General features: G+C 44.6%; 13 protein-coding genes across 13 annotated transcripts; 5 read left to right on the top strand and 8 right to left on the bottom strand.

Annotated features, from left to right (window-relative positions):
• Positions 1-235: 235 nt before the first annotated feature.
• BRETT_002705 (uncharacterized protein) lies at positions 236-5,296 on the top strand (the record flags this gene model as incomplete). Its single annotated transcript, XM_041281226.1, has 1 exon — positions 236-5,296. One exon carries the CDS (start codon positions 236-238, stop codon positions 5,294-5,296), a length of 5,061 nt encoding a protein of 1,686 aa, XP_041139017.1.
• A 270-nt stretch (positions 5,297-5,566) lies between these two features.
• On the bottom strand, positions 5,567-6,313 carry BRETT_002704 (uncharacterized protein; the record flags this gene model as incomplete). The annotated part of the gene is made up of 1 exon (XM_041281225.1): positions 5,567-6,313. One exon carries the CDS (start codon positions 6,311-6,313, stop codon positions 5,567-5,569), a length of 747 nt encoding a protein of 248 aa, XP_041139016.1.
• A 360-nt stretch (positions 6,314-6,673) lies between these two features.
• On the bottom strand, positions 6,674-8,497 carry BRETT_002703 (uncharacterized protein; the record flags this gene model as incomplete). The annotated part of the gene is made up of 1 exon (XM_041281224.1): positions 6,674-8,497. The coding sequence occupies one exon, from the start codon at positions 8,495-8,497 to the stop codon at positions 6,674-6,676; it is 1,824 nt and encodes a 607-aa protein (XP_041139015.1).
• Positions 8,498-8,946: 449 nt separating this feature from the next.
• On the top strand, positions 8,947-10,389 carry BRETT_002702 (uncharacterized protein; the record flags this gene model as incomplete). Its single annotated transcript, XM_041281223.1, has 1 exon — positions 8,947-10,389. One exon carries the CDS (start codon positions 8,947-8,949, stop codon positions 10,387-10,389), a length of 1,443 nt encoding a protein of 480 aa, XP_041139014.1.
• A 274-nt stretch (positions 10,390-10,663) lies between these two features.
• Positions 10,664-12,890, bottom strand: BRETT_002701 (uncharacterized protein; the record flags this gene model as incomplete). The annotated part of the gene is made up of 2 exons (XM_041281222.1): positions 10,664-10,856; positions 11,329-12,890. The coding sequence occupies 2 exons, from the start codon at positions 12,888-12,890 to the stop codon at positions 10,664-10,666; spliced, it is 1,755 nt and encodes a 584-aa protein (XP_041139013.1).
• Positions 12,891-13,210: 320 nt separating this feature from the next.
• Positions 13,211-13,852, top strand: BRETT_002700 (uncharacterized protein; the record flags this gene model as incomplete). Its single annotated transcript, XM_041281221.1, has 1 exon — positions 13,211-13,852. The coding sequence occupies one exon, from the start codon at positions 13,211-13,213 to the stop codon at positions 13,850-13,852; it is 642 nt and encodes a 213-aa protein (XP_041139012.1).
• A 103-nt stretch (positions 13,853-13,955) lies between these two features.
• On the bottom strand, positions 13,956-15,590 carry BRETT_002699 (uncharacterized protein; the record flags this gene model as incomplete). The annotated part of the gene is made up of 1 exon (XM_041281220.1): positions 13,956-15,590. The coding sequence occupies one exon, from the start codon at positions 15,588-15,590 to the stop codon at positions 13,956-13,958; it is 1,635 nt and encodes a 544-aa protein (XP_041139011.1).
• Positions 15,591-16,279: 689 nt separating this feature from the next.
• On the top strand, positions 16,280-17,110 carry BRETT_002698 (uncharacterized protein; the record flags this gene model as incomplete). Its single annotated transcript, XM_041281219.1, has 1 exon — positions 16,280-17,110. One exon carries the CDS (start codon positions 16,280-16,282, stop codon positions 17,108-17,110), a length of 831 nt encoding a protein of 276 aa, XP_041139010.1.
• Positions 17,111-17,393: 283 nt separating this feature from the next.
• Positions 17,394-18,266, top strand: TRM8 (tRNA (guanine-N(7)-)-methyltransferase (tRNA(m7G46)-methyltransferase); the record flags this gene model as incomplete). Its single annotated transcript, XM_041281218.1, has 1 exon — positions 17,394-18,266. One exon carries the CDS (start codon positions 17,394-17,396, stop codon positions 18,264-18,266), a length of 873 nt encoding a protein of 290 aa, XP_041139009.1.
• A 117-nt stretch (positions 18,267-18,383) lies between these two features.
• Positions 18,384-20,300, bottom strand: BRETT_002696 (uncharacterized protein; the record flags this gene model as incomplete). Its single annotated transcript, XM_041281217.1, has 1 exon — positions 18,384-20,300. The coding sequence occupies one exon, from the start codon at positions 20,298-20,300 to the stop codon at positions 18,384-18,386; it is 1,917 nt and encodes a 638-aa protein (XP_041139008.1).
• A 530-nt stretch (positions 20,301-20,830) lies between these two features.
• Positions 20,831-21,820, bottom strand: BRETT_002695 (uncharacterized protein; the record flags this gene model as incomplete). The annotated part of the gene is made up of 1 exon (XM_041281216.1): positions 20,831-21,820. One exon carries the CDS (start codon positions 21,818-21,820, stop codon positions 20,831-20,833), a length of 990 nt encoding a protein of 329 aa, XP_041139007.1.
• A 270-nt stretch (positions 21,821-22,090) lies between these two features.
• BRETT_002694 (uncharacterized protein) lies at positions 22,091-23,848 on the bottom strand (the record flags this gene model as incomplete). The annotated part of the gene is made up of 1 exon (XM_041281215.1): positions 22,091-23,848. The coding sequence occupies one exon, from the start codon at positions 23,846-23,848 to the stop codon at positions 22,091-22,093; it is 1,758 nt and encodes a 585-aa protein (XP_041139006.1).
• Positions 23,849-24,535: 687 nt separating this feature from the next.
• BRETT_002693 (uncharacterized protein) lies at positions 24,536-24,817 on the bottom strand (the record flags this gene model as incomplete). The annotated part of the gene is made up of 1 exon (XM_041281214.1): positions 24,536-24,817. The coding sequence occupies one exon, from the start codon at positions 24,815-24,817 to the stop codon at positions 24,536-24,538; it is 282 nt and encodes a 93-aa protein (XP_041139005.1).
• Positions 24,818-24,925: the final 108 nt, after the last annotated feature.

The following is a 24,925-nucleotide window of genomic DNA, read 5'->3' as shown; positions in this document are numbered from 1 at the left end:
GAGTAGATTTATTTCTTTACCCTGGCTTGATTGATTTTTCACAAAAATTTTTTTGAACAATTTTGTTCGGCCAGCGAGGTGGGGGACCTTCATTAAATTGGGTAGGGAAAACACAGGCCATTAAATTAAGCACCATTCATAAAGGTTACATCGAGAGCTAAGGTAGAGACAGAATAGAAAGTACTACATTGACTTTTTTCCCAAGTCTGCATTTTTGGATCACCAACAGAAGGAAATGAGCGTTGATAAGAAAAATGATCGCAAACAATCTTCGATCCAGGCCGATCCAGCACTATCAGGCAAGAAAACCAAAGCGGTGAGAGAACGGAAAATTGCAGATATGAGAAAAAGATCAAGGCTCCGTCGACTTCATTCATATGAGGAGGCGAAGGCTAAAAATGCCAGAAGTAGGATCCACAGTATATACTCACATTTTCAGCGTTCAGAACCATCAAAGCCAGAAGATGGTGCTGAAAAGAAGCAGCTGAAAAACTTACCGAAAACAGCTAGAGATCAACAACCAGCAGAACACCCCGCGAGAGAGCCGAAAAACATACAGACGATCGACTTGACAGGAAGCGACGATCGCGAGGATTTCGCGTCAGGTGCCCCTGCGAATGGAATTTCTTCCACGCATCGCGTTTTCCGCACAGAGCCAGCCCCCTCAAATTCTGCAATAAACCGGGACCTTAGTGAAGGGAAGAATTTACGAGATTCGGTATTAAGAAGCAACTCAAAGGGTGTTAGCGAAGTTCAAGTAGCTCGGCATACAAACAGTGCGCCGGCGGAATTTGGTAATCCACATTCAGATTCGACATTTACGCGACTAGATCGGACCAATAGCCAAAGTACATCGCCTCATTTTCCAGATCTGGCATCTTCGTTATTTGTTCAATCATCTTCATCATCCTCTACATCGACAAGCACATCTGACACGTCATCAGATTTTGGGGAGTTGTCGATTATATCTGTATCCAACGTTTCAGTAACAGGGGGAGGAGCTAGCGGAGTTTTGTTCCAGTCGACTAACCGGCAAGATCACACCAAGACAGCGGTTAGTGGTTCAAGGGAGCAAGAAAAGAAGCAGGAGGAGCGAATTAAGGGTTTGCGAGAGGATCCACATCAAGGTTTAGAAGAGGATCGACATCAAGATTTAGAAGAGTTAGATCAACATCAAGGTTTAGAAGAGGATCCACATCAAGGTTTACAAGAGTTAGATCCACATCAAGGTTTACAAGAGTTAGATCAACATCAAGGTTTGCAAAAGTCAGATCAGCTACAACACAACACAGCCAACATGTCGTCAATCGATGCCACTGTAAGGCAGATTCCAACGCAGAATGACGTGATTGTGTCTGCAAGCTCTTCGAGCTCGTCAAACGCATCAAATTCGTCCAATATGAGGGACTTTGCAGCCAGCCAAGGGTCGCAGAACATGATCCTGGTGTCCTCCACGCAGCGGAGTGAGCCATCGTCCGGTTCTCGGTCCTCGAGTATCGGAAAAGAAGACTCTCCAGGTACGCGGCGGAAAAAAGCGAAAAAGAGAACTGCTGCCCGGGCAGGGAAGCGGAAGCAGAAACAGACACCATCTGCCGATAAAAGGGCACCGAAGCGTGCCCGGAGGATGAGGACACGCAGTGCATCTCCCGCATCGCCGCCCATATCGGAGAAACGGCTCAAAATGCCCCGGACCCTCTCGATTCACCGCCACAGGGCTCTCTCGGAGATTCACGTGTCTCGTATATTGCAGAGGCACCGCGGTGTGGACGATGCAGACGAGTCGGGGCCCCAGGGTGGACCGGGGCTGCAGGAAAAAGCAGCATCGGGGAGAAAAAACGCACTTGAGGGTGGAAAAGACGAGGCAACGGCAAATTCCCAGGAACAGCACCTCACATCCTCACCGATGGCCCCTCCGTCGACCCCGGCCACACCACAGTCCGCCAGCCCGAAGAGGGTTGCCTTCTCGAGTGATTTGGAGAGCTCTCCAACGCCATCTTCGCCGATTAAGGGGGCACCAGAACCGCGTTCGATTCTCAAGCATGCGAAAGATTCGGGCCCGAGTGCAAACTTGTCGATGGAAATAGTGCACCGGGACCTCAGCAAGAACGAGTCGTGGCCCGACGGGTATGTGATCCACAACCTGCTGGGTTCGGCAACACTCCGCAGCAAGGTGATTGCCGAGTGTGTGCTCGGGTTGTCGAATCCGGGGTTCACGAAGAAATACGAAGTGTTTGCAACGATCAACGAGATCATCAAGTCAAACTCTAGGGACTCAGCCAAGTCGTTGTTTGGCGCGCAACAGGTGCACATTCTGGCAAGATCGATCGACTGCGACTTGGAAAGCACTGCCAAGGAGCTCAAGAACGGCAGCAATGCGTTCCGGATAAGAACGTCGATCCAGGGCTTGAAAGTGCTGACGTTCCTTATGGTGCACTACCAGGTGAAGGGTGCGTCGACCATGTTGAAGAGGATAGCGTGCATGCTCGCGAGTGCGAACTTGTCCAAGGGCCTAGCAGCTGCGATCTTGCTGCTATTGAAGGACCAACAGAATCCGGTGGTCTCAAGTGCAGTGGAGACCATCACGGGCTCGATTCTGCAGATGAAGTACTTCATGAGCGCGACCATCATCACGGAGAAGCTCATGACGATCAAAAAACTCATCAACATGCACCCGGCGGTGATGTCGAAGCTCAGCTACCAGTGGCTGAGTCACGTGCTCTGCTGCATCCTCAACACCGAGGTGCCGTCGTACGAGCGGATCGTCAACGCGTGCATTTACGTGATCTACGAGTTCTCCAAGAACACCGAGTCCAAGGACTCCGTGTTACAGCTCATGAATGAGACTTTGAACAGCAACGCGTCGAGCATCAGGGCCAGCACGATGTCCTCGCTGGATGCAAACACCAAGGTGGTCGACGCGTTGACACTCACGCTCGTCTACATGATAAACAGAGGGCTGTGTGCGCAGGCGTTGGACATATGGACGTACACAACGTTCATGATGGGGTACCGGCTCACAAACCAAGTCGATCTCAACAGCTGGCCCGGGTTGGGCCACTGGCTCAAAGTGTTCGACGAGGCGTTTCAGTCGAAGTCGGACGACATCAAGGTTGCCGCATTGGGCAGCTGGAGAGCCGTGTTGTTCAACTATCAGAACTCCAGGTCGTTCAGCTCCGCGTCCTTGACCAAGGACGAGTTTGACCTCAAGAGATGCATCTTCCTCTATCCGTTCAACTGCGTTCCCGAGCCTTGCAGCCAGAAAGTGCTGCACGCGTACGTTGTGCTCTACTACCGGCTCATCCGGTTTCTCCGCACCCTCACCATCATGCCGGGCCGCAAGAAGGCCGTTCCGCAGGATTGGGTGCTCGAGTCCATCTTCTCCCCCTTCTACGTTGTATTTCTCAAAAGACCCGACTTCATCCCGACCGGAATCAAGATGCTGGTCAACGTTCTCCGATTCAGGGAGAGACCAACGCTGAAGTCGTTGGATAATGCTGAGGCATGCTTCAGGAAGACCTCCATCGACGACTGGACCCTCTCTTGCCTGCCAAAGCACCTGCTTCTCTCGCATTACAACGGCTACTACGACTTGATCAACTTCCTGCTTTTCAACGACCGCATCCCGATCAAATCCAAGATGCTCGTCTTCGACACCTTGACCGCCACACTCGAGGACTGCACCAAGAACGCAATTGTTCCCTTCGATGCCGCCCAGGGCTTCCTGAAGCTTCTTGAAAACTACCTCCACCAATACGGACAGAGCACCACCAAGGGCGATGCCAAGAAACCCGAGGTTTCTTACTTGTGCAGCCTCGTTCTGAGGGCCAAGTCCGTGTTCGGGCTCCGAATCTTGACCGGCAAGTCCGTCAGCATGAATCTCGTCACACTAATGGGTGCCTTCATATACAAATGGCACGGGACCGCCGGAATTGCCGACTTCGTCCGCTGCATGCACGGCGTCCTGCACAAAAAAGTCGCCTTCATGTTTTTGGGCCTTCTGCTTCTCCACGAGCCCCTCATCAACACAACTTTGATCGATGCTCTATCCAGCCACTCCGTTTCGCTTTCCATCATGCTGTCCGAGTTCGACATATGGAAGGATGTCATAGTCGGCCTGGACCTCAACGGGAAGCATATCAACGTCGTCATCGACAAAATCATCGAGTACGAGAAGCTCTCCAGTTCTGCCGCCCACTACAACAATCTTTCCTGCTTCATTGCCAATTTCTCGGCCGTTGCTGACACCGGCCTGCCGAGGGATGCAACAAAGCTTCTTCTTTCGGAATATGCCACGCGATGCTCGCGGTCAACAGAGGAAGCCTTCTCGCCGATCAGAAAGACACTCTCTGCATTTGTCCAAACGGCTTCCGCAGATGAGATCGGAAGCTTGGCGGCAGCACTGCCCGAGAATAGATGTCCGCTCTACTGGTATACAGAGGTGATCTCCAGATGTGCCAGCTTCCCGGATAATGCCTCACTGCAGGTTGAGCCCGTCCGAATCTGGCTCCAGGACAGCTTCGGGTACTTGGAGGACAAGCATGGGGATAAGCTTGCAAGTGTTGTGGACAGTGTGCAGGGAACTTTGCTAAAGGACAGCTTTGCGAGATTTTTCGATGCCAAGAGGAAGAAAGACGATGCCGTCAGCATTGTCGAAGTTATCCCAATAGAGGACGAACCTGGGATCGGCAATGCCAAGCATGGTGCAAAAACGGCCGAACCTGGCTCGCAGAAAGGACAGGTAGAGCTGCCGAAAGGGAGGGTCGACGTGAACGCGTCGATCGACGCGACTGCCGACGAGACGACCGATGTCTCCTCTGATGCTTCCGCAGGGATCGAGGTGAGGTCCTCGGTGACCGAGAGCAAGAACGAGGAACCCCCGAAGGATGCCAAGACAGATAAAGCCAAGGTGCAGCAGGTGGATCCGTCCAAAATGCAGAATTACTACACTTACTCTCAGCAAACTAACACGAACTGCAGTATTCCAAATGCGGCAGGCCAGCCCAACCAGTACGCATATCAAGGCCCATCATATGCACCTCCAGGCTACTACGGTATCCCGGACGCAGCGGCGGACTTAAATGCAGCTTCCGCATTGAATGCAGCCTTGCATGCACCTTCGGCCGCATTAGGCAATGCTGCCCCACCAAACGCGGTGGCCGAGCTGCAGGATGCCATGCAGAGAATCAGAGGCAACCCAAACCAGTTGCTTGCAGTTTCGGCTGACCAGAGAGAGTCGTTGGAGGATCAACTTTTGGATATTGTGATCCGAATCAGGGCCCTCAGAAGACACGCTTGATTGAAACCGCAAACATCAACTTATAATTGTATAATATAATAGACGCATATGAAGACAGTGTAGACGGGGATAAAGCAGTACAGAGATGAAGTGTGAGTGTGAGTGTGAAGTGTAAAGTATTAAGTATGAAGTACATAATTATTAAGAATGAAGTTAAGTACAAAGTACAGAATTAAGTATGAAGTTAAGTGTAAAGTATTAAGTACATAATTACAAAGAGGAATGTACAAGATACAGAATACAAAACACAAAACATCATATGCATGACCCTCACGATTCATTGAACCTAACGTAAGAACAAAGTGTCTCTATTCCGCATTTCACCGTATCTATAAACACAACGCCAGGCACATCCCGCCGGAACTTGTGATCCATCCCGGAAAATCCTGCACAACCCAAAATGATGAACTTGGCCCCCTTGTTCTTCAATCCGTTGATTTGACACACCAACTTCTTGTATCCCTCCGGCCGAGCAAGCTCCAACACCCCCATTCCAGTCTCCTCGGTGGGCATAAAAAAGGTCGGAAGCCGTTTCGAGTAATCGGAGTCCTTCCCACTGCTGTCTGGGCCACATAATGTATCGTGGACTGCTTTGTCCAATATGGGTTTCCACGAGTTTCCAGATGTAAGGATCACAATTTTCTGCCCATCAACATTGGGACCGCCCACCTGCGAGACTGCATACAAAACAGAGGCCTGTAATATCCCCAACACAACCGGCTGATGCTTCTTGCTCGAAAACTTGCTTCTGAGCCTATATATGAGGGGATGGTTCGAAAAGCAGCCAATCAGATAGCCATCAAAGCAAAGATAGCGCTCTGGGTCCGACTCGAAAAGCTTCATGCAGGCATCTGCCGATTTTATTGCATCTTCAGCATTATTGATGGTCGAAGGGGCATCTTTTGGAGCTGTCATGAATACAAGCCTTATTCCGGAAGGTGGATGGGGCACCAACTTGGACATTGCCAAAGTGACATCTTTGGACGAGTTCGGATTAAGTATAAGGATGTTCTTCATTGTGGGAGGCAAAGAAATGCAAATGGTTGAAGAGTAAATGTAGATGTGAAAACAAGAGAAAACGATGCAGGGAAACGTCCCCTATTTATATATGCGAGGATGAAAAAGATAGATAAGGCGGGGAAGTCCGAGAAAGGATTGAGATAAGCACGAAAAACAAATAAAAAATCATGAAACGATCGAAGCGAGAAATCGAAGCTTGCTGAAAAATTGGCCGATAAATTCTACTATGGGGTACTAAAAAAGCGTTGCCAAAGCAACATCTCCCCACCAACTTTTTACCCTCCCTCAATTAATCTCGTCATCAATATCCATTAAACAGTATCTATGTACACACAGGGCTTAGAAAAGAAGATACACCTATCCCTCGTTAAATATGTCCAACACAGGCTTGAATTCCATGTATCTCTTATCGTTTTGCTTCTCCATTACCTCCTTAACCCTTTCATATAAGTAACCAGAAACCAAGTATCCACAATGGACATAACCATTTAAATATTTATAAATATCGTCCATCCTCCCATCGCACTCAATGAGAACGTCAAGCACTGAAAGATAGAGCTGCCTATTTAACACCAAATCCTTTTTAAATGCCTGAATCACGGATGGAAGAAGAGGCCCGCTCTTTGCATTTTTTCTAAACACTCGTGTCAAATAAACGATGGTTTCATTATCAATCGAGCATCTGTGGTTATTAATCATCGACTTCACAAGCTTTAGTGCCACCCGCAGGTCCCCATTAGTGCTTGCTATCACATTTAGAATTATGTTCAAGGGAAGAACTCCAAATACAGCATGCCTACTCACAGATGCTCTATTTCTGTACTTCGATGACATCCTCGCAGGCTTACCTATTCGGGACGCCCCGTTCCCACACAAAAGTCGTATCAGATTAGAGTACTCGGACTGAATTTCCTCAACTGCTGCTTTAGACCCCACAGCTGCCTTATATATCCTTGATTTCTGTTCTAAAGGATGCAAAACAGGAGAGTACCGTCCCAGATATTCCCTAATATGGTATCCACACATCTGTTCTATGAGATGTAAGGCGGTGTCATACTTCAAGTTTGGATGCTCTTTACCCAGAGAATGTACAAGTAAAGGAAAATCTGATGCTTTGCAGTGATGTTTCCCGCCGGCAAACCCGAAGGTGTTGAAAGTACCATTCAGGATGACTTTTGAAGCTCCCAACATCTTAACGTAGGCATTGAAACGCGAAAGTGTCATATTAGATCTATATTCATTAATTCTGGCGGATGGCACAGAATCCGAACGCATTTTTTTGAGAGTAAAGCCGACAATCTTCGAGAAAAGTGCAAACTTCCCTCCCTGAACACACAGCAAGGAAATTTGTTGTAGCTCCTCGTATGTGAGTGCAAACCTGAAAACTTTGGAAGTGCTTTTTCGAGCTGGCAAACTCGCTATATCTGTGAAGTGATAGACGAATTCCGATAAAAGATCAACATCCTTGGCCTTTAGGGCCGCTCCAAGCCACCTATCAATCATCTGATGACTCAACGTAAACTTATAATTGCACTGAGACATAGTCAGGAGGATCGTACTGAAAGTTTTCAGATGAGATACACTTTGCTGCTGCTGGAGGGTATAAAACGCAAGAAGATTGCACGAAAAACCATTCAAGCAGTTTCCCAGCCTTGAGCAGTTGGTGAAAACCTCAGCTGCCCGCTCAAGGTTCAGTTTAACACAGTAATACTGGACAAGTAGACAGGCTAACGAGTCTGAAATCTTAGGGTAATCAGCATATCTGTCTACACTAAGGCCTTCCATGTATGGAACCCAGAACTGCTGCATTTGCTGCGTTACTTCGGGGCTTAAGCTTGCCTTTTCAACATACATGGCGTCTAGAAAATTCTGAAGTGATACAGTTGTATCCTTTGTGCTATCCCAGCTTTTCTTGATGATACTTGAGGCATACTGGTCAAAGGGATATGAAACTTCAGCTCTGGGAGAGTCATTGACAGATGTGGCAGCTGGAGCATGATAACAACATCGAGAATTGAAGAACCGATTTGTGCTATGGTGTAAGAATTGTCGTCTCCCACTAAAGTTTGTTGTCGAATATTGAGTGTGCTTTATTCGGTAAGATGATTCAAACAGAGTAGTGCGTACAGGCCAGGCTAGAAGTGACTTTGAGAGCTGGATCCCGGATGTACGAGTGACCATCGCAACATACAATGGAAAAGGAACCAAGGCATGAAATGCTGGCTAAAATGGGTGGTGTGCTTTTGGAATGCTTGGATATAATTGAGTAGTGACAGTTGTTAGAGGGTGGTAGTCTAGATAAGTTTTATTTTTATTTCCATTTTTATTTTTCTCGCCACGAATAGATGAGTCTATCGGCGCGTCGGCCTTTCTGCTAGTCTTTCTGCTAGTCAGCTTTACTGCTAGTCGTGAGTGTTTAGAAGCACGCACCACTTTACCTTTTTCTTATTATTTTTTTTTTCACCCCTCAATCTCTATTATTTTTCCCCATTTTATTTTTCTTCGCGGTCGGGTGTACACATTCAGCAAGTAGAAGCATTTGGTTCCATTCGCATTTGGTTTCACTACTTGATTCCCTCCAGTACACCATATTTTTCCCCGCTGCAACCAAAACTCTTATCAAAGCCACCATGTTTAGCACGGTAAGAATAGCAGCCCGCCGCGGCATTTTACGGGGCGGAACTGTGGCTGTTTCGTCGGCACACATGCCCCAACAGATATTTATTGGATTAAGAACACAGAGCACCGGATTTCGAACACAATTTGAGCTTCAGCACAATTCTGTGAGGTATGGAAGCACGTCGGCACAAGGGATGTGGGACTCGATAAAGGGGATGTTTGGTCTATCGTCGGGAAGTGGCAATTCTGTGGGTGACGTGGCCGAGAAAGCATCAGATGCAGTTTCGCAAGCAGCAGAGCCAATAACATCGGCATCGGGGCAAACAGTGGCGGAGAAAGTGGCAGAGAAGGCATCAGAGACGGCTGCAAACGTGGTAGACGGCACAAAAGAGACAGTGGGCTCTGTTGACCCGTCGAGTGCCGCCAATTCCATTCCTTTCGACACTACTCTAGGATTCGACACTCCAGATGCAGTCGAAGCAGCTACAGATGCAGCATCACAGATCAGCACGTCCCTGACGCCAGACCAGCTTGGATACTTGCATTCTGTGGGTTTGGTGGACGGCTGGTGGCCGAGTGACATGTTTCAAGAGGCACTAGAACTTGTTCATGTGTTCACAGGCATGCCATGGTGGTTGACCATCAGTGTGACAACAATTGCCATCAGAGTGTTGATTTTCCCGCTCTTTGTGCGGTCGTCGGACACGACGGCGAAGTCGCAGAAGATTATGCCGCTCACAAACAAGATCCGGGGCGAAATAAGCCAGGCTACCAGGCGTGGTGACCAGAGAATGCAACAGATAAAGACTTTCCAGTTGAAGGAGCTCAACAAGCGCTATGGCATACGATACAGGGACATGTTCATATCCCCAGTCGTGCAGATGGCATTTGCCATGGGTGCCTTTTTCGGGGTTAGGGAGATGGCCAATCTTCCAATCGACACTTTCAACACTGGAGGTGCACTTTGGTTCGCAGACCTAACAGCCGCCGACCCATACGTTGGACTCCAAATCATCTCCGCCTGCCTTTATGCGGGATCCTTCTTGCTAGGCGGTGAAACCGCCATGTCTCAGACCAGTGCCACGATGAAGAAAGTGTTTGTCGTTCTGCCGTTTGCCTCGATTCTCTTCACTTGGAACCTATCAGCCGGTGTAATGGTGTATCTCACCGCCAACGGTGTGTGCTCCGTTATCCAGTCCAGGCTTTTACGCTCTCCCGGATTCAGAAATTGGGCAAAGATTGCTCCTCTCACCGCCAAAACCCAAACCAACCCGTTTGCTGCCACCCCGGGCGAAAAGAAGAAGGGGATGTTCGACAAGATGACACAAGGCTGGGATGACATGAAGAACAACTCGAAGGTTCGCGTGGAGATGCAGGAGAAGGCTGATCAGGCCACAAAACTGTTGAAGAAGCGGGCCCAGTCATCCCGCGTGATTATCAAGAGGAGGAAGTGATTGCGGGGCGCTAGTTTTAGAATGACTTGATTTATATTCATCCTTGTTACATACTGTACATAGCCATTGGCATCTCTTTACTTCCATATGGTCAAAGACGTTAGTGTAGAAGATAATTTGGGTTGATTAATGCTTGGCTTTACATTAGTATCCAGCTTATATTAATGCCCAACCTAGTTCACTACTACCCATCTACAACAACCAATGCAAGTTTAACTGATATTTCCCGTATCGTTATCAATAAATAGAATGTATGGTAATATAATAAATATGTTCAGTCTGCCCTTTTTGAAAGCAACAAATTCGTAATTTCCGGCTCACTCAAATCCTTCAAGCTCTTCTGAACCTCAACACCTTTATCCAATCTCATAACAAGCATTGGCTCCACACCAGAGCACTCTCGAATTAGTATAGGAAGGTCTGGATTGGCTGCTTTGAGTGGTTTATATGATTTCACGAGAAACGACCTGCGAAAACACAATGTTAGTACACAAATCCCGCAGAAATCCCTTATAGTAGATACTCCGAGTGACCAGCTGTCCACTTATGGTCAAATGCACTCTTTTTTCAACATATCTTCACATAATATGCCCCCAATATTACCTGTACTTACTTAAGCGTCTTACTAGACTCGCCAGTCTGTGAGAGGAGAAACCTCAATTCATGGATATTTTTTGATAACGCTGTCTTTATAATTGTCGACATCGTGTGTGTAAGTTTGAAGAGTAAAATATATTACGAAACGGATCAATTGGTTGATATATATGTTATCCTATAACTCATCAATAGATACACAAAGAATAGATTTCGGCAGACCAATAAAAAAAAAAGAACTTACGACCCATTTTTTTTTCCCACTGTACATCTCCTCCCTCATTCGATCATTATTCGCGGTGGCTGAATGTGGCTCATACGCATACCGGGCATCTCTTTACATACACAGTATCAAATACACCCGAACCTTCAATTGACTCCTGATCATCATCCAAAATCTCCACACTGCCATCACCAAGCATTGTCTGCAGTACAAAATTTAGTACGCTTATCCCAAGTTTGACGCTTATTTTACCCTTTAACTTCCCAACAGTAGTAACGGCAGGAAATACCATTTGCTCAAAAGCTACAGCACCATCTCTACCATCACACACTTTAATGAGTTTCGGAAGTTGATGTGAACCATAGTGCACCTGCTGCGCAATTTTCGTGTCCTTTTGACCGTACTTCCGTAACAAATTTGTCCACACATGTAGTTCAGGCTTTGGCAACTGCTTCTCCTTAACTTTGCTAATGTAGTAAAGCTCATAATTCCGTCTCTGCTCATCTGCGTAGTTAGTACCATTTATGCGTACCACAGTCTGTATTCTCGACATAATTTGAGCTAGACACATGTCATATCCCCACTTACTCTCTGTCTTTGTCAAAATCGGATTGTTCACGAGCTTTATGGATTCTAATCTGGGAAATTTCGCATCAAAGCCGTCCAATTCTCCCCAATCCGAGATTTCATTATTGCTCAAGTTCAATTCCTTTAAACTGGAGGCGAGCCCATCGATGCTAGTGATACTATTCTTCGAGACATCCAAAATCTCTAATACTATTTGATTGCCAAGACTCAATGTTCCGGCCAACCTATTTGCCGAAAAATCTAATGACTTCAACTTTATACTGGAAATACCTGGAAAGTTGGAAAACCAGTTTCCAGATAAGCTTAGCGCGTTTAACTTTGGAAATGCTGCTGAAACAGCATCAAGTACAAATTTGGAATCGAGAGAAACACCAAGACCACACTCAGACACCGTTAACTTCGTAACTGATATACAAGGATCAACCGAAGTGGCTTCAATATCCAACCAGTTTCCATCCAAGCGCAAAGTTCTCAATTGTTTTAATGAAGTCGCTAGTTCAACCACAATTGACCAACTTGTCATCATGTTATACGCCAAACTCAAATCCTGAACTGAGGACAACATTTCTGAAGCAAGCTTCGAACAACTGCATCCTATCTCATTGCCAATTAGTAGATGATCAAGTGAGACTATGCGCAAAGCATTGAAATTGGCCTGCAGTCTCATCAACTTCTCAAAACCGTATTTTTTCACCTGCTTCGACCCAAACCGTATGCTTTCATTCTTTAAATTGTCTAACTGATTCAACTGGTCGTATTTAAAGGCCAATGCATCCACTAAAGTCCGCCCTTTAACCACTAAGACCTTACCTTTGGCCAAATTAACATACGAGTAACCATCCCTTGAACAAACAGGATCATCCAATATTTTGAGAAAACTACCAGATTGCACATCTCTCTTGACTTTGAAATATCGTATTTTCTCCCCTTTGAAAGGGACTGCACCATCATTTCTACCTCTTTCAGGATCATCCCATTCTATTCCAAAGCATTCTTTACCAGGCCACGGATCGATAGTACCCTGAAACCGCACAAATCCCAACTGTTGGCTGCCCTCATGCTCTAAAAGACATACTCTGTGATCCACAAAATCCATGTATTGATATCATACAAATAGCATGCTATTTGCGAGCTTTTATGGGTGCACTTGCGATATTCAATGTCTACTTTAATGGGAATTAGCTGTCGTGGGTTATTCTCTATCTTTTTTTTTTTTTTTTTTTTTTTTCTGCTTTCACAATATTGAATAATTGAATTTTATCATATCTATTTCTTCCGCTTATCGGGAGCATTTATATTCTTTTCCTATTATAATCTAATGATCCTTCAACTGTTTGATTCTTACTGCAACAACTCTATTCGATGAAATAAAGCACACTGTTCTCTGCTTTATAATTTTTTGGTAACAAACCTCAAATGAGCCAGATCCAAAATATACAAAAACTCAGCAATGCTGAACTTGAAGAAGCAACTCCATTTAATGCTTCTTGGCACCAGGATTATAACGATACAGCATGGGTGTTTATAGGTAGGCTCCCGCCTGAAATGAACGAGATGGACATCTTGATTATGTTTTCACAGTATGGAGTGCCGCAATCCTTGAAACTTGCGAGAGATGCGGAAACTGGAGAATCACGTCGGTTTGCATTTTTGAAATATGAGGATTTTAAGTCAGCAGTTTTAGCAGTGGACAACTTTAATGGATACGAAATAATACCTGGGTCCAGAATACAGGTTGATCATGTGCGATACAAGAAATACAGATACACAGATGCAGACGATGCAAACATTGAATGGGATAAGGCATTGAAAGAAGAGATGGAAAAAGATATGGCCACAAATAAGGAAACAGCTACACAGGCCATTGAAGATAAAGAAGAAGGTGAAAAATCAGCTGATGAGGATGTGGACGAGGATCTCGTGGATCCAATGGCAGGGTACTTGGCCGGGAAAAAGACAGATGATCGCAATCATCATCATCATCATCATCACCATCATCATAAGCATCACCATCATCCAGCTGAAGAAGAAGGCAACCAGACGAGCAGAGATAACTAGTTGGACAAAATAGAATATCCACACATCGCATCTTTCCTATTAATTAGAAGTATAAATCGTATAGTTAATATTGCATAATGTACACATGGCGAATCGTCACAAACTACTTGCTGTCTTTAAGAGAATCAGAACTCACGCCGTTTAGATCTTTTAAGACGTTGCTTGTGTCAATTGGAGACTGCTGGGCTTCCTCTGATTCGATACTTTGGTCATCACCACCTTTTTCCACAATTTTTACCACTGGTGGTGTGTAGTATGTATCGTTTTGATCATTTTCCACTTCGCGGTCCTCACTATTCGACACTGAAGTCATACCATCTTCATCCAAATGCTCACTACCTTTATCTCCAGACGTATCCTCATTAATTTTATCCCCCTCTGTATTCTCTTTATCATCTTCACCACAGCTTTCACTCAGATCTTCAGCTTCATTCACAGCTTTAGCATCACTCAGATCTTGAGCTTCTCTCAAATCTTTAGCCTCACTCAAATCTTTAGCTTCACTCCCACTATCAGTTATTCCACTATTCCCCACCTTTTTCGGCGATCCCTGAGCATGAAGTGTACTTATTGCGTTTTCCATGTATCTCCGATCGTTTTCCAGATCACTAACATCCTCGTTTACCGAACAATGATCCTTTAAATGCTCATTTTCATCACTTGACGGACTTCCATCCGACAAAGCACCGATCTCAGCCTTCCCAACTACAGTAGAAACACTCCCATTCACCTCAAGCTTACCACTGCCGTTATCACTACCTGCAGTATTAGTATTGGGCGTACTCTCCCTCGCACTAAGTTCCAAAATCTCACTATCTTCAAGCAGATCGTCCAATCCACCCCCAATAGCACTCTTCTTAGCGATAATATCGTATATAGTGGTCTCTAAAGAGACAATGTCCCTAGCCTTATCCAAAATTGACTGGGACGCACTCTGGACTTGTTCGAAAAGACTTAGATAATAGTCATGCTTCAACTTATCGATCTCATCCAACTGCTGTGTCAACTGCTGAAGATTCGTCCGGTACGATATTATATTCCGGTACTTCTTCTTGCTCAACTTGATGTTGGTCTTCTCGTTCAATTTGAGCTGCCGCACCTTGTCATTTATCAGCTTTGTGAATTCCTCCTCTGTACTTTTATGGCGATTGGAGAAGTCACTGATGATCGTTCCAACTGGCTCCTCAAAGTCTGCTTCTAGATTTCGCACGAGAATCTGCTGCTGGTTCGCAATCAAGTATTGTAAGCCACTACAAGCCATAAGTCCATCACAGGCTTTACCCGTGCCTTTAAGACGAGCACACTTCTCCAACGAGCTTCCAAACTCACCCGCTGCAGAATCCAGCATGTTCAAAGCTGCCCTGTACTTCTCCGAGGCCTTAATAAGCGATTCGTAGCAGCCTAATGTCTCATTCACATCATTATTCGTGATAAGAGTTTCCAAATCCATTGTAGAGGGACTCGTCGAAGCCTGGTATGATTCAGTTCGTGAAGCAGCTGGCGATCTAAAGTATGGCATTGATTTTGTTGGTGATCCACTGGGTGTGGTCACATGACCTTCCATAGGCCTAATTGGCGGCGTTTTGGGCGCATTCTTGCTTAAACCGGCATCACTTCGGGCATCATGCGTAAATCCTGCATTTTCAGGAGAGTTATCCACAAAGTTGTAAAACTCGGAAAGATGTGCAGGGGGCTTTATATGCTTTTTCGGTGATGGAACCGTGGTTTGGGCATTCATTTCATTCGTTTGTCTATTTATATTAGAAGTGTATGTTTCTTATCTATCAATTCCCGCTTGGTCAGTTGGCTACGGAAACTATGGACATACCATATGTCTCAGTAAACAATATCAACAATATTCCGCCAGGCCGTCTTGAATATGGCCTCTAAATGTGAAATTTATACTTTATGCCTACACAGCTCGTTCTTGTATAGCAAATCAAATAAACAAATAAATAAATAAACACACCGTTTAGTAATTGATACCGTAGCAAATTTTAATATGTACGCGAGACCAAAAAAAAGTCAGAGGATCAAAAATAATATCAAAAATACGCTATGCTATATAAAATGCACACATAACCAAAATGCCAATGGAATTGGATCTATCACCAAAATATGAATTGCAACATTATCAATAAAACATGCTAGAAGGTAATAACATCATTTAGGCTTTTTTTATTATTCTTTTTCCTCTTTCCAGTATATCTTGCTTCTTAATTTCACGCTATCGGAAGCTGCTAGGGCAATCGATTGCACCGCCTTACATTACAATTTCAGTTTTCATCGTTGCAATTTCAATTTTTTTTATTTCTTATTTTTCTCACTCTAGCCAACCCGGCCCACAGATTAAAGGTGCACATACTGTCAATTAAAGCGACTCCGAGAACATTAATCCAGGAATAAATTCGACGAATCGCCAAAAGCATGATATTCGCAAACACAGTTGGTGGAGTGGCGGCTTCCTTACCCGTTGTCTCGAGCAAACTTGTCATGAGACAAGCATTTGTGTATACAAGAAGCAATTTAACTCCAACCATACTAGGGAGAAAATTTGTGACAACAAGAAGGCAGAGTGCAGTTGAAACAGTCGAAATAAAGCATAAGGAGACCGCTTTAAAAGAAAGCAAAAAGAGGAATACAAGGAAAGGGGAGGACTCGAGAAAAACATATTTATTAGACGTGTACAAGTATTTCTGGAATAATAATGATATAGTTTTATTTGCACACCACAACAACCTATTGGCGTCGGAAAATGAACAGATAAGAAGGCAGCTACACAAAGTGGGCAAAGATATTCAGATAAGGAAGCTCAAGACGAAAGTTTTCCGATACTTTCTCAGAGCTTCGACGTTTGATGATCCGGCTTCAAAAGCCACATGGAGAAAAGTTAAACGGAAGAAAATAAGACATCCTCTGGAAGCACTCTTGAAAGGACCAACGGCTCTGATTCTGATAAAATCCTTGGATCCTAAAGCTCTGAAAGGAGTGTGGAAAGTACTTAAGAAGCAGAATGACAAGCTTTTTTTGTTGGGAGGAAGAATTGGCCAAGAATTGGTTGACCTGGACGGAATAAACAAGTTCAAAGAGCTTTCTTCATTGCCAGAGCTTCGTGCACAGCTTGTTGGCTTGCTTGCAATGTCTTCTGGTGCAGGTATTGTTAAAACTTTACAGTCTGCTTCTTCTGGATTGGCAATGACCTTGGAATCACGTAGAAACCAGCTTGAAGATAAGAATAAGGAGCAAGAGAAGGAGTAGACGGGAGCTCGTTGTATATAGATTACTTGAAATACTACTTGTATAGAAAACATTTGAGAATAGACACTATATTCATCTATGCATGCTGCAAATAGCTTTAATAGGCATAAAAACGCTCTTTTGGAGCTTTATTTTTTGAAGGTGAAAAAGATCAAAAAAAAAAAAAAAAAATTTCAAGATCTCTTCTTTTGAGTCAATCAAGACAGTCTCTAACATCTGAAATGATACTGATATTATTTATTTTGCGGTTTGAAACATTACAGACAGCACTGAAAAAACTAAGATGAGCACCGAACTTTCCAAAAGGAAAAGATACAGAGAGACAAAGAAAGGGGATAGGGTCAAATTACAGAAGCTAGAGCAGAAACATGTTAGAATAGCTGATTTGGACACAGACAAGCCTGCTTTGGAAACTTTAGGGGAATCAGGTAAGATTAAGATGCCAAAGAAGAGGTATTATAGGCAGAGGGCACACTCGAATCCGTTCTCAGACCACAGTTTGGACTATCCCACATCACCAGATGATATGGACTGGACTAAGCTGTATCCATATTACAAAACACAAGATGGTAAAATATCAAAGCAGGTGGAAATAGCAGATATTGGCTGTGGATTCGGAGGATTGACAGTTGCTTTGGCAACACAGTATCCAGAGAGTTTGATCTTGGGAATGGAGATTCGTGTGCAAGTGAGCCAATATGTGGAAGACAGGCTTTTGGCTTTAAGAGAGAATTCTAGGGTGAAAGGAGAGTACCAGAATGCGGCAGTCATACGAGCGAACGCAATGAAGTTTCTCCCAAATTTCTTCAAGAAGGGACAGCTCAGCAAGATGTTCTTTTGCTTCCCTGATCCGCAGTTCAAGCAGAGAAAACACAAGGCAAGGATTGTCACTACCACTTTGCTCAGTGAGTATGCCTTCGTGCTGAAAGAGGGCGGAATCATCTACACTATTACGGATGTTCTTGATTTGCATAACTGGATGGTCAAGCATTTGGACGCACATCCTTTGTTTGAGCGGTTGGACAAGGACTGGGAGGAGAAAGATGACTGTGTGAAGATCATGACAGTTTCTACAGAAGAGGGTAAGAAGGTGAGCAGAAACAACGGAAGCAAGTACATAGCGTGCTACCGGCGTGTTGCGGATCCAGAGTTGTGAGATATGACTTAGAATCGTGTATTGTCTAGTATTTTGGCGCATATATAATATAGAATAGAGATTAAGGAAAGAGATAAGATTCATTAGCATCATAAACATCCCAGAAAAGCTCGAGTCTCATACATCATCACTGAGGAAACGCTCTGAAATGGCATCCGTGTCAGAATGGTTGTTATCGTTCTTCCAGAAGCGGAAAGCCGACGATATGGCCTTCTTCCCCCTCTTTATGGAGCTGTGGATAGATCTGGAGTCATCAGTCTTGTATTTGTACACAGACTTCAAATCTGGCGGCTCAAGATCTGCCGGAGTAATAAACGGACTTGCTGCAGGGTCCCATCTTCTTCCCTGGGTTGCATTTTGCTGGTGAGGAGGGAGATTGCGCAAGAAACTTTCAGAAGCAGCCGTGAAGTCTTGTGCTCCAAGCATTGGTGAGATCTCGTTTGGAAGAAGTGTCGTACCTGTAGGATTTGTGCGTGCCTGGATTGCTTTACTGTGCCTTGAGGCAAAGGAAGCAATGTCAGACTGCTTGATGGAGGTTTGATAGGTGTGAGACGATACGGAATTGTGGCTGCTGCCACTGTTATTTCTGGATATTCTAGAGGAGGCAGTTGATTTATCTCCGAAGACGGAGTCCATGTCCTCCAAAGAGAGGCCCTTGGTCTCCGGATAGACAAACCAGACCACAATGAAGGAGACGACACAACTTAAGGCATGAATTAGGTAAAGGCGCCAGCTAATGAGCTCAAGAAGAATGGGAGCACATTGTCCCACTATGAAGTTGCAAAGCCAGTTTGTGGCGGTTGCCAAGGCTGCTCCCGAGGCTCTTGCCTTATTGGGGAGGACCTCTGGCCCGATTAGCCAGCCAATTGGGCCCCAACTGATGCCAAAACTGGAGTTAAAGAGCATCACAAACACAACAACCATGGTGGCAACTCTCGTTTTCGTAAAAACAGCAATGAATACGAGCCCAACACCCATGAAGCAGCTTCCCAGCATGAGAAGTGGCTTCCTTCCCCATGACTCGGAAAGCCACCAGGGAATGAGTGTTGAGAGAAGATAAAGAATGGAATTGTAGCCAGTCATAAGAATGGCATCCTTGCCGAGCCACCCGGCCTCTTCAAACACAAGTGGTGCATAGTACGATATCACATTGATGCCATTAAACTGGGCGAACATCTGCGCACTGCAACCAACAAAAATACGCTTGGGATATCGCCTAATGGACTGCCAATAGGTGAGCTTTCCTTCAAGTCTGCCAATCAAAACACTCTCTTCAATCGACTTATAGGCCTCCACAGCCACCGGATCATGCACATGCCCGTGTGCAAAAAGATCTGCCAAGACTATAAGGCCCTCAACATCGTGGCCATGCTCTAAAAGCCACCTGGGGCTCTCGACTAAGGCATATGAGCCGAAAAATAGCACTAGACCGAATGCCACCTGCAATCCAAGCGGGATCCTAAATGACAGATCACCATCTATGAAGCTGCATCCGTAATCTATCCAGATTGAGGACGAGTACCCCAAGACGTTGCCGGTAAACTGTGCCGAGCCAAGCAGTCCTCTTATATCCGGGCTGGCTATTTCCGACATATAGGTCGGGGCAGTCCCGCTCAAAAAGCCGACACCCAGACCACTTATGAACCGGCCGAAGCCTAGATGGTGAAAGGATGTCGATAAAGTCTGCACTGTGCCCCCAATGCAGAATAGAAAAGAGCCTAATCTGGTAGTTCTCTTTCTGCCAAGCTTTTCAGCCACATGACCGAGCGAGAGCGAAGATAAAAGAGCTCCGATTTCAAGAATTGCCACCACCGTACCTATCTGAACGGAGCTGGGGTTGTCATAGTACTCTTCAAAGTGTTCATTCGTCAAAATCGACGAGAAATACCCCTGGTCATACCCAAAAAGAAAGACACATATGCTCACAAAACACGACGTGAACACCAGTAGAGGTTTTCCCACTAATGCTGCTTTCGGTATGTCTTCTGGCCGAATTGTAGCATTTTCAAGATCATCCGCGTTATTGATCGCCATTTTATATGGAGGTAAGCCTGCTGCTGGTGAAGCCATATGTCATGAATGCACTTAAAACAATTGCTATTTCGATCTTTTTTTTTCTTCTTCTAAACCTACAAACAGCTGCCTGGGGATTCGGAATTCACTTATGAGGAGAATCAAAAAAAAAATCAGAAATGTGCAATCGGAACTCCACACTTTTCTTGTTTATAAATCTCACCTAGTCTGTTTTGCAAAAGTGCGGTTCTAGATTTGTATCCACGCATAGTATCATCTCCCTATTATTCAGTCCTTAAGTTAGTTGCTCTTCTCCGTATCTGGACGAGGCTGTGCTAGCTGAAGGTATACGTGACGTCATAGATACGAGGCGCCGACATCAAAAAATCTGGAATGCCCCGATGCATCCTTACACCAGCGGGAAGTGGTATTTCTTCTAGGTATTTCTTCTAGGCTAACCAATAAGCTAGCTACCAACCTACTCCGAAACTTACACTTCCAGGGGAAAATCTATCATTAAGTAGCATCTGAATTATATCTACCGTTAACTTCTATTCTTTTTCTTCTAAATTAGTCTGGACACTAAATGAGATCGATGGAACTTTATCTTCATTCACAGTCGCTTTCACAACAGAATCTATTCCCAAACTCTTCAGTATCCCGCGTATTAGTCCACACGGGAACCTCAAGAATGGCTCGGCCTTCTTTGCAGTGTCCTTATCACCACCACTTGTCTGGAAGTGTAAAAGTGGCCTAAAACCATTGTCTATAAGTATGAATGTGCCTATGTGGTTTGTTCGCAAGTTGTCCATTTGCTTCCGATAAATGACTTTCCACACATCTCTGCATATGAATTTCATGATCTCAAGAGTGTCCGTTAGTTTTATTTCCATTTTTTCACTCATCTGTTTCCAATATACTATGCAGTCGGTGATTTTATACCCGACTTCAAACCCAATCTGTTCAATTCGGTTTAAAACGCTTGCATCCGTCATAGCCTTATCATCAGCCAAGTAATCCGTCCGTCCGGGAGAGAAGACTTTGTCTTGCTTCAGTAAATCTAGAGCTTCCTGACTATCTCGTCCCGTCAATTCCAAATTTTTCATCATTTCGTTTATGTTGTTCTCATTCTTATGAATCTGAGACCCCACCCTCATGGAAAGAGGCACCAATTCATTAAGTAGAAAGTCTAGACAGCAGGCGTTCACTTGCCCACCGAAAATCTCTTCCTCATCTTCTATTATTTCTGACTTTCTTGCGGTCTGCCTACCAGTAGACGATCTCGATACAATTGACCTTGAACGACTACTAGAGTGCCTTGAAGATGCTACTGAGCTAGTTCGCCTCGATTGTACATTTCCGATCTTGCTTATATTTGACATTGTGCTTGCATTTTCAACGGTTCTGCCCTCATTTATACTGCTGATGTTACTCTCAGTGCTGATGCCATTGCTTTTTAACGCACTTTCATTTGAATCCTCGGAATCCAATTTCTTCGGCAAAGATGGGAGCGGTGAGTCTATTTTAGTTTTTTCGGACATTGAACAGAAGGTTGTATTTGAGCTTTTGAATGTTATTTGGTTGCACTTGATGACAATTCATGAAGCACATGAGGGTGGTAGTTTCGAATATCTATCTAGTAGTGGTTTCTTTAATAAGTACACTTTTTTTTTTATTTTTTTATTTTTTTTTTCGCGACTACGCAACATTTCCACCGTTACATGCATCACCAAATATAATCGAGATTTAATCACAGCGCTAAAAATATTCATTCGTTACATCCAAGGATATCTATATAGCTCGGCATTATTTCATAATTTGGCTCCGTCGAAAAGAACCTCCTCGTCAAATGTTTCCTCTGGTTTCGTCTGCAGTCTCTTCCACGTCCGAATAGTGTTATTCTTGTCATCAATCTCAAATATACGTAATCTCCTACTGGTACCTCCATATCCAGCATATCCACCTTCACCAACTGCTCCCCCATAGCATAAGTTTATATCATTGTATTTCATGCAATAATCGTTACAATGGTCGTGCCCAACAGAAACAACGGAAACACCAATTCCCTTAAAAACATCATACATGTGCGAATTGTACATCGGGGCAGTACATCCCTCTTTGTAGCTTCCACTTATTGGTCTGTCGGCGTTATCAGGCGTTTTAAACTCCCTATATTCGGGTAGCGGGATGTGGAAAAAGGCCATCGAGAGAGGTCTACCGTCGGATGTCCGGTCGGTGGTTATTTTGCCGACGGGAACCAGGTTCACCGAATTCTTCGTGTATGAATTCTGCACAAATACCTTCTGGTCATCTTTCAAAAAGTCGTATCCGGGGACTTTGGACCGCGAGTAAGAGTGCGAGTCCAAGAAATACATGATAAGACCGTTTTTATCGCCCTGCTCGCTGCTGGTAACAGTGAGAACATAGTTGCCATACCCACTTACGTAACCAGGACCTGCCTCCGAAACGGAGTAAGGCAAACTCTGCAGAAGCTGGTAGATCTGCTTTCTGGATAGATTCCCCTCCGAGTCGTGGTTTCCCATCATGACCGCGTATGGAATCTTTCTGTCAACAAAGGGTTTCACTAGCTTGAACATGGCAGTCTCGACATCCTTACTCTCGCTTCCGAACACCTGATCACCAGTCATTACGATCAGATCCGGCTTCTCGATGTCCAAAACAGATGTAATAAAGTTCATAGTGCGAACATCTGCAAGGCAGGCCTCCTCGTTTGATACCGTCGGCCATGGATCCCTGCATCTGCCATATCCAGCCACCAGATGTGCATCTGCCACTTGCAGGATTTTGAACTTTCCGTCCTCTTTGAATGAAAGTTCCGTCTGATACGAGGCCGTGCTTTTGACAGAGTCCTCCTCGCTCACCGCATTTCTCCGTTGAACCGACATGTAGCACTCGTCATCGTAAATATGGTGATCCGTAGTAAGGTCCTCATCCGGTGTCTCAAGAAGTCCTAAATTGTCTTCTTTCTGCAAGTCCACCTCCAATGGCTTCTCAATAACCGTCCATCCGGGCCTTGGATCGGTTGCCATTCGCCCAAACAAGAAATTCACACCAGTTATGCTCTTCTCCGGGTCGTATCGGCCTCTTTCAACCGTAATACCGTATCCAATTGTATCCCAGCTCAAGTCATCATCAACTTTTTCTTTTTCCTTTTCCATGGCCACATGAACTTCGTTGATAGTGGAACTTCCCAGCTCCAATATCTTATCCTTGTCTTCCAAACGATAGTCCAGAAAAACTTGCCTGGACCACCTTCTTCCCAAATATATATCTTTCGGCACTCGTATCCACGCAGAGTCCGGATTGGTTATACTCTTTCGGCAGAACGGGAAGTACCCAAACAGCCCATGGCACGTGGAAAACTTCATGTCTACCACCACGTCATTCTCGTGGCCCTGGTCCAGCAATAATGCATACTTTTCGGAGGCACTTTGGCTTCTCTTTGCTCTGATTCTGAGAAAGAGAAAAAGACAAGTTAGACAAACTGTTGAATATATAATTGCACGCCTGGACCGCTTTGAAAGCCTTCTTAGACTCGTGAACCGCATTTTCTTTATTTTTCAATAGCCACTCAGTGAAGCAAAGCAATAATACTTTGGAGTTCACCTTCAGATTATTATACCTTTTGGAATTTACCCTTGCAATACACCTTCGGAGCACACTCAAAAAGGAACTTCAAACGACAGTACAGAAGAAATGCTAACTGCAGATAGCGCGCTTATTATGATGTTGAATTCAGTAATCGAATTAGTCTTTCCACGTGGGTGCAACCCACATAAAGAAGGAAATATATATAGATAAAAGATTAAATACAGAAAATACGTGAAAATCTCATTAGACCCCCGCTCCAAATTCTCAAGTTCCTGTTCGCGAGACTTTTTATTGTCGTTATGCATGCATAACGCGCACATCTCTATTTTTTTGACGAGGAAAAAAGTGCAATCCCAAGTCCCATTTTGTCCTTGGAACTCTAGATAGTATTCGCATTGCATTGTGTTAACCACACATTATTGTACCACAGTTTGGACCGTGTTTTTAGCATGGAAAATTATCGCGTTTGATCACTGTGAGTTTTCAGACCATTTAGATATCCTGTTGTCTTTGTGGTAATCTTTGTTATGACTTTGTTATGACCCTTGTTCCTATCTTTTGTTTTCATTATTGTTGATATTGTGCGGTAGACTAATCTAAGACATTATTGGAGTGCTATTTCAAATTGACCAAACAACCATTTTCTAGTTTGTTTTAGTATTATCAACCCTTGGACGGTGTCCTCCCGTCATTAGTAATCCGCCTGCTGTCCGGTCAATATCGTTAGTTGTTTCATGAGTATTTTGGCCCAAACCTGGATGCTTATTTGGAATAACACTATGTGGCTTATGAAGGCGAACATCACTTAAATCAACAAGCTTATCTCCAAATTTAGCCTTGAGCCCTTTCACTCCGGCAAGTGGGTCATCCTCATTATTAATCTCCTCCTCCTTCTGTATCGTATTTTGGCTTGTTGCTCCTGTCATTGTTACCAACAGATAAAATAGCACTAGGAATATTAAAAGAACCATAGATTTCCTCCGTACACTTTTGGGAAATGTATCTCTGAGCTAGTTAGATCAACACCTGATGTA

Source organism: Brettanomyces bruxellensis, chromosome 9 (genome assembly GCF_011074885.1).
Source record: "Brettanomyces bruxellensis chromosome 9, complete sequence".
Taxonomy (NCBI): Eukaryota; Fungi; Ascomycota; class Pichiomycetes; order Pichiales; family Pichiaceae; genus Brettanomyces; species Brettanomyces bruxellensis.
This window is presented reverse-complemented; position numbering and strand designations above follow the sequence as displayed.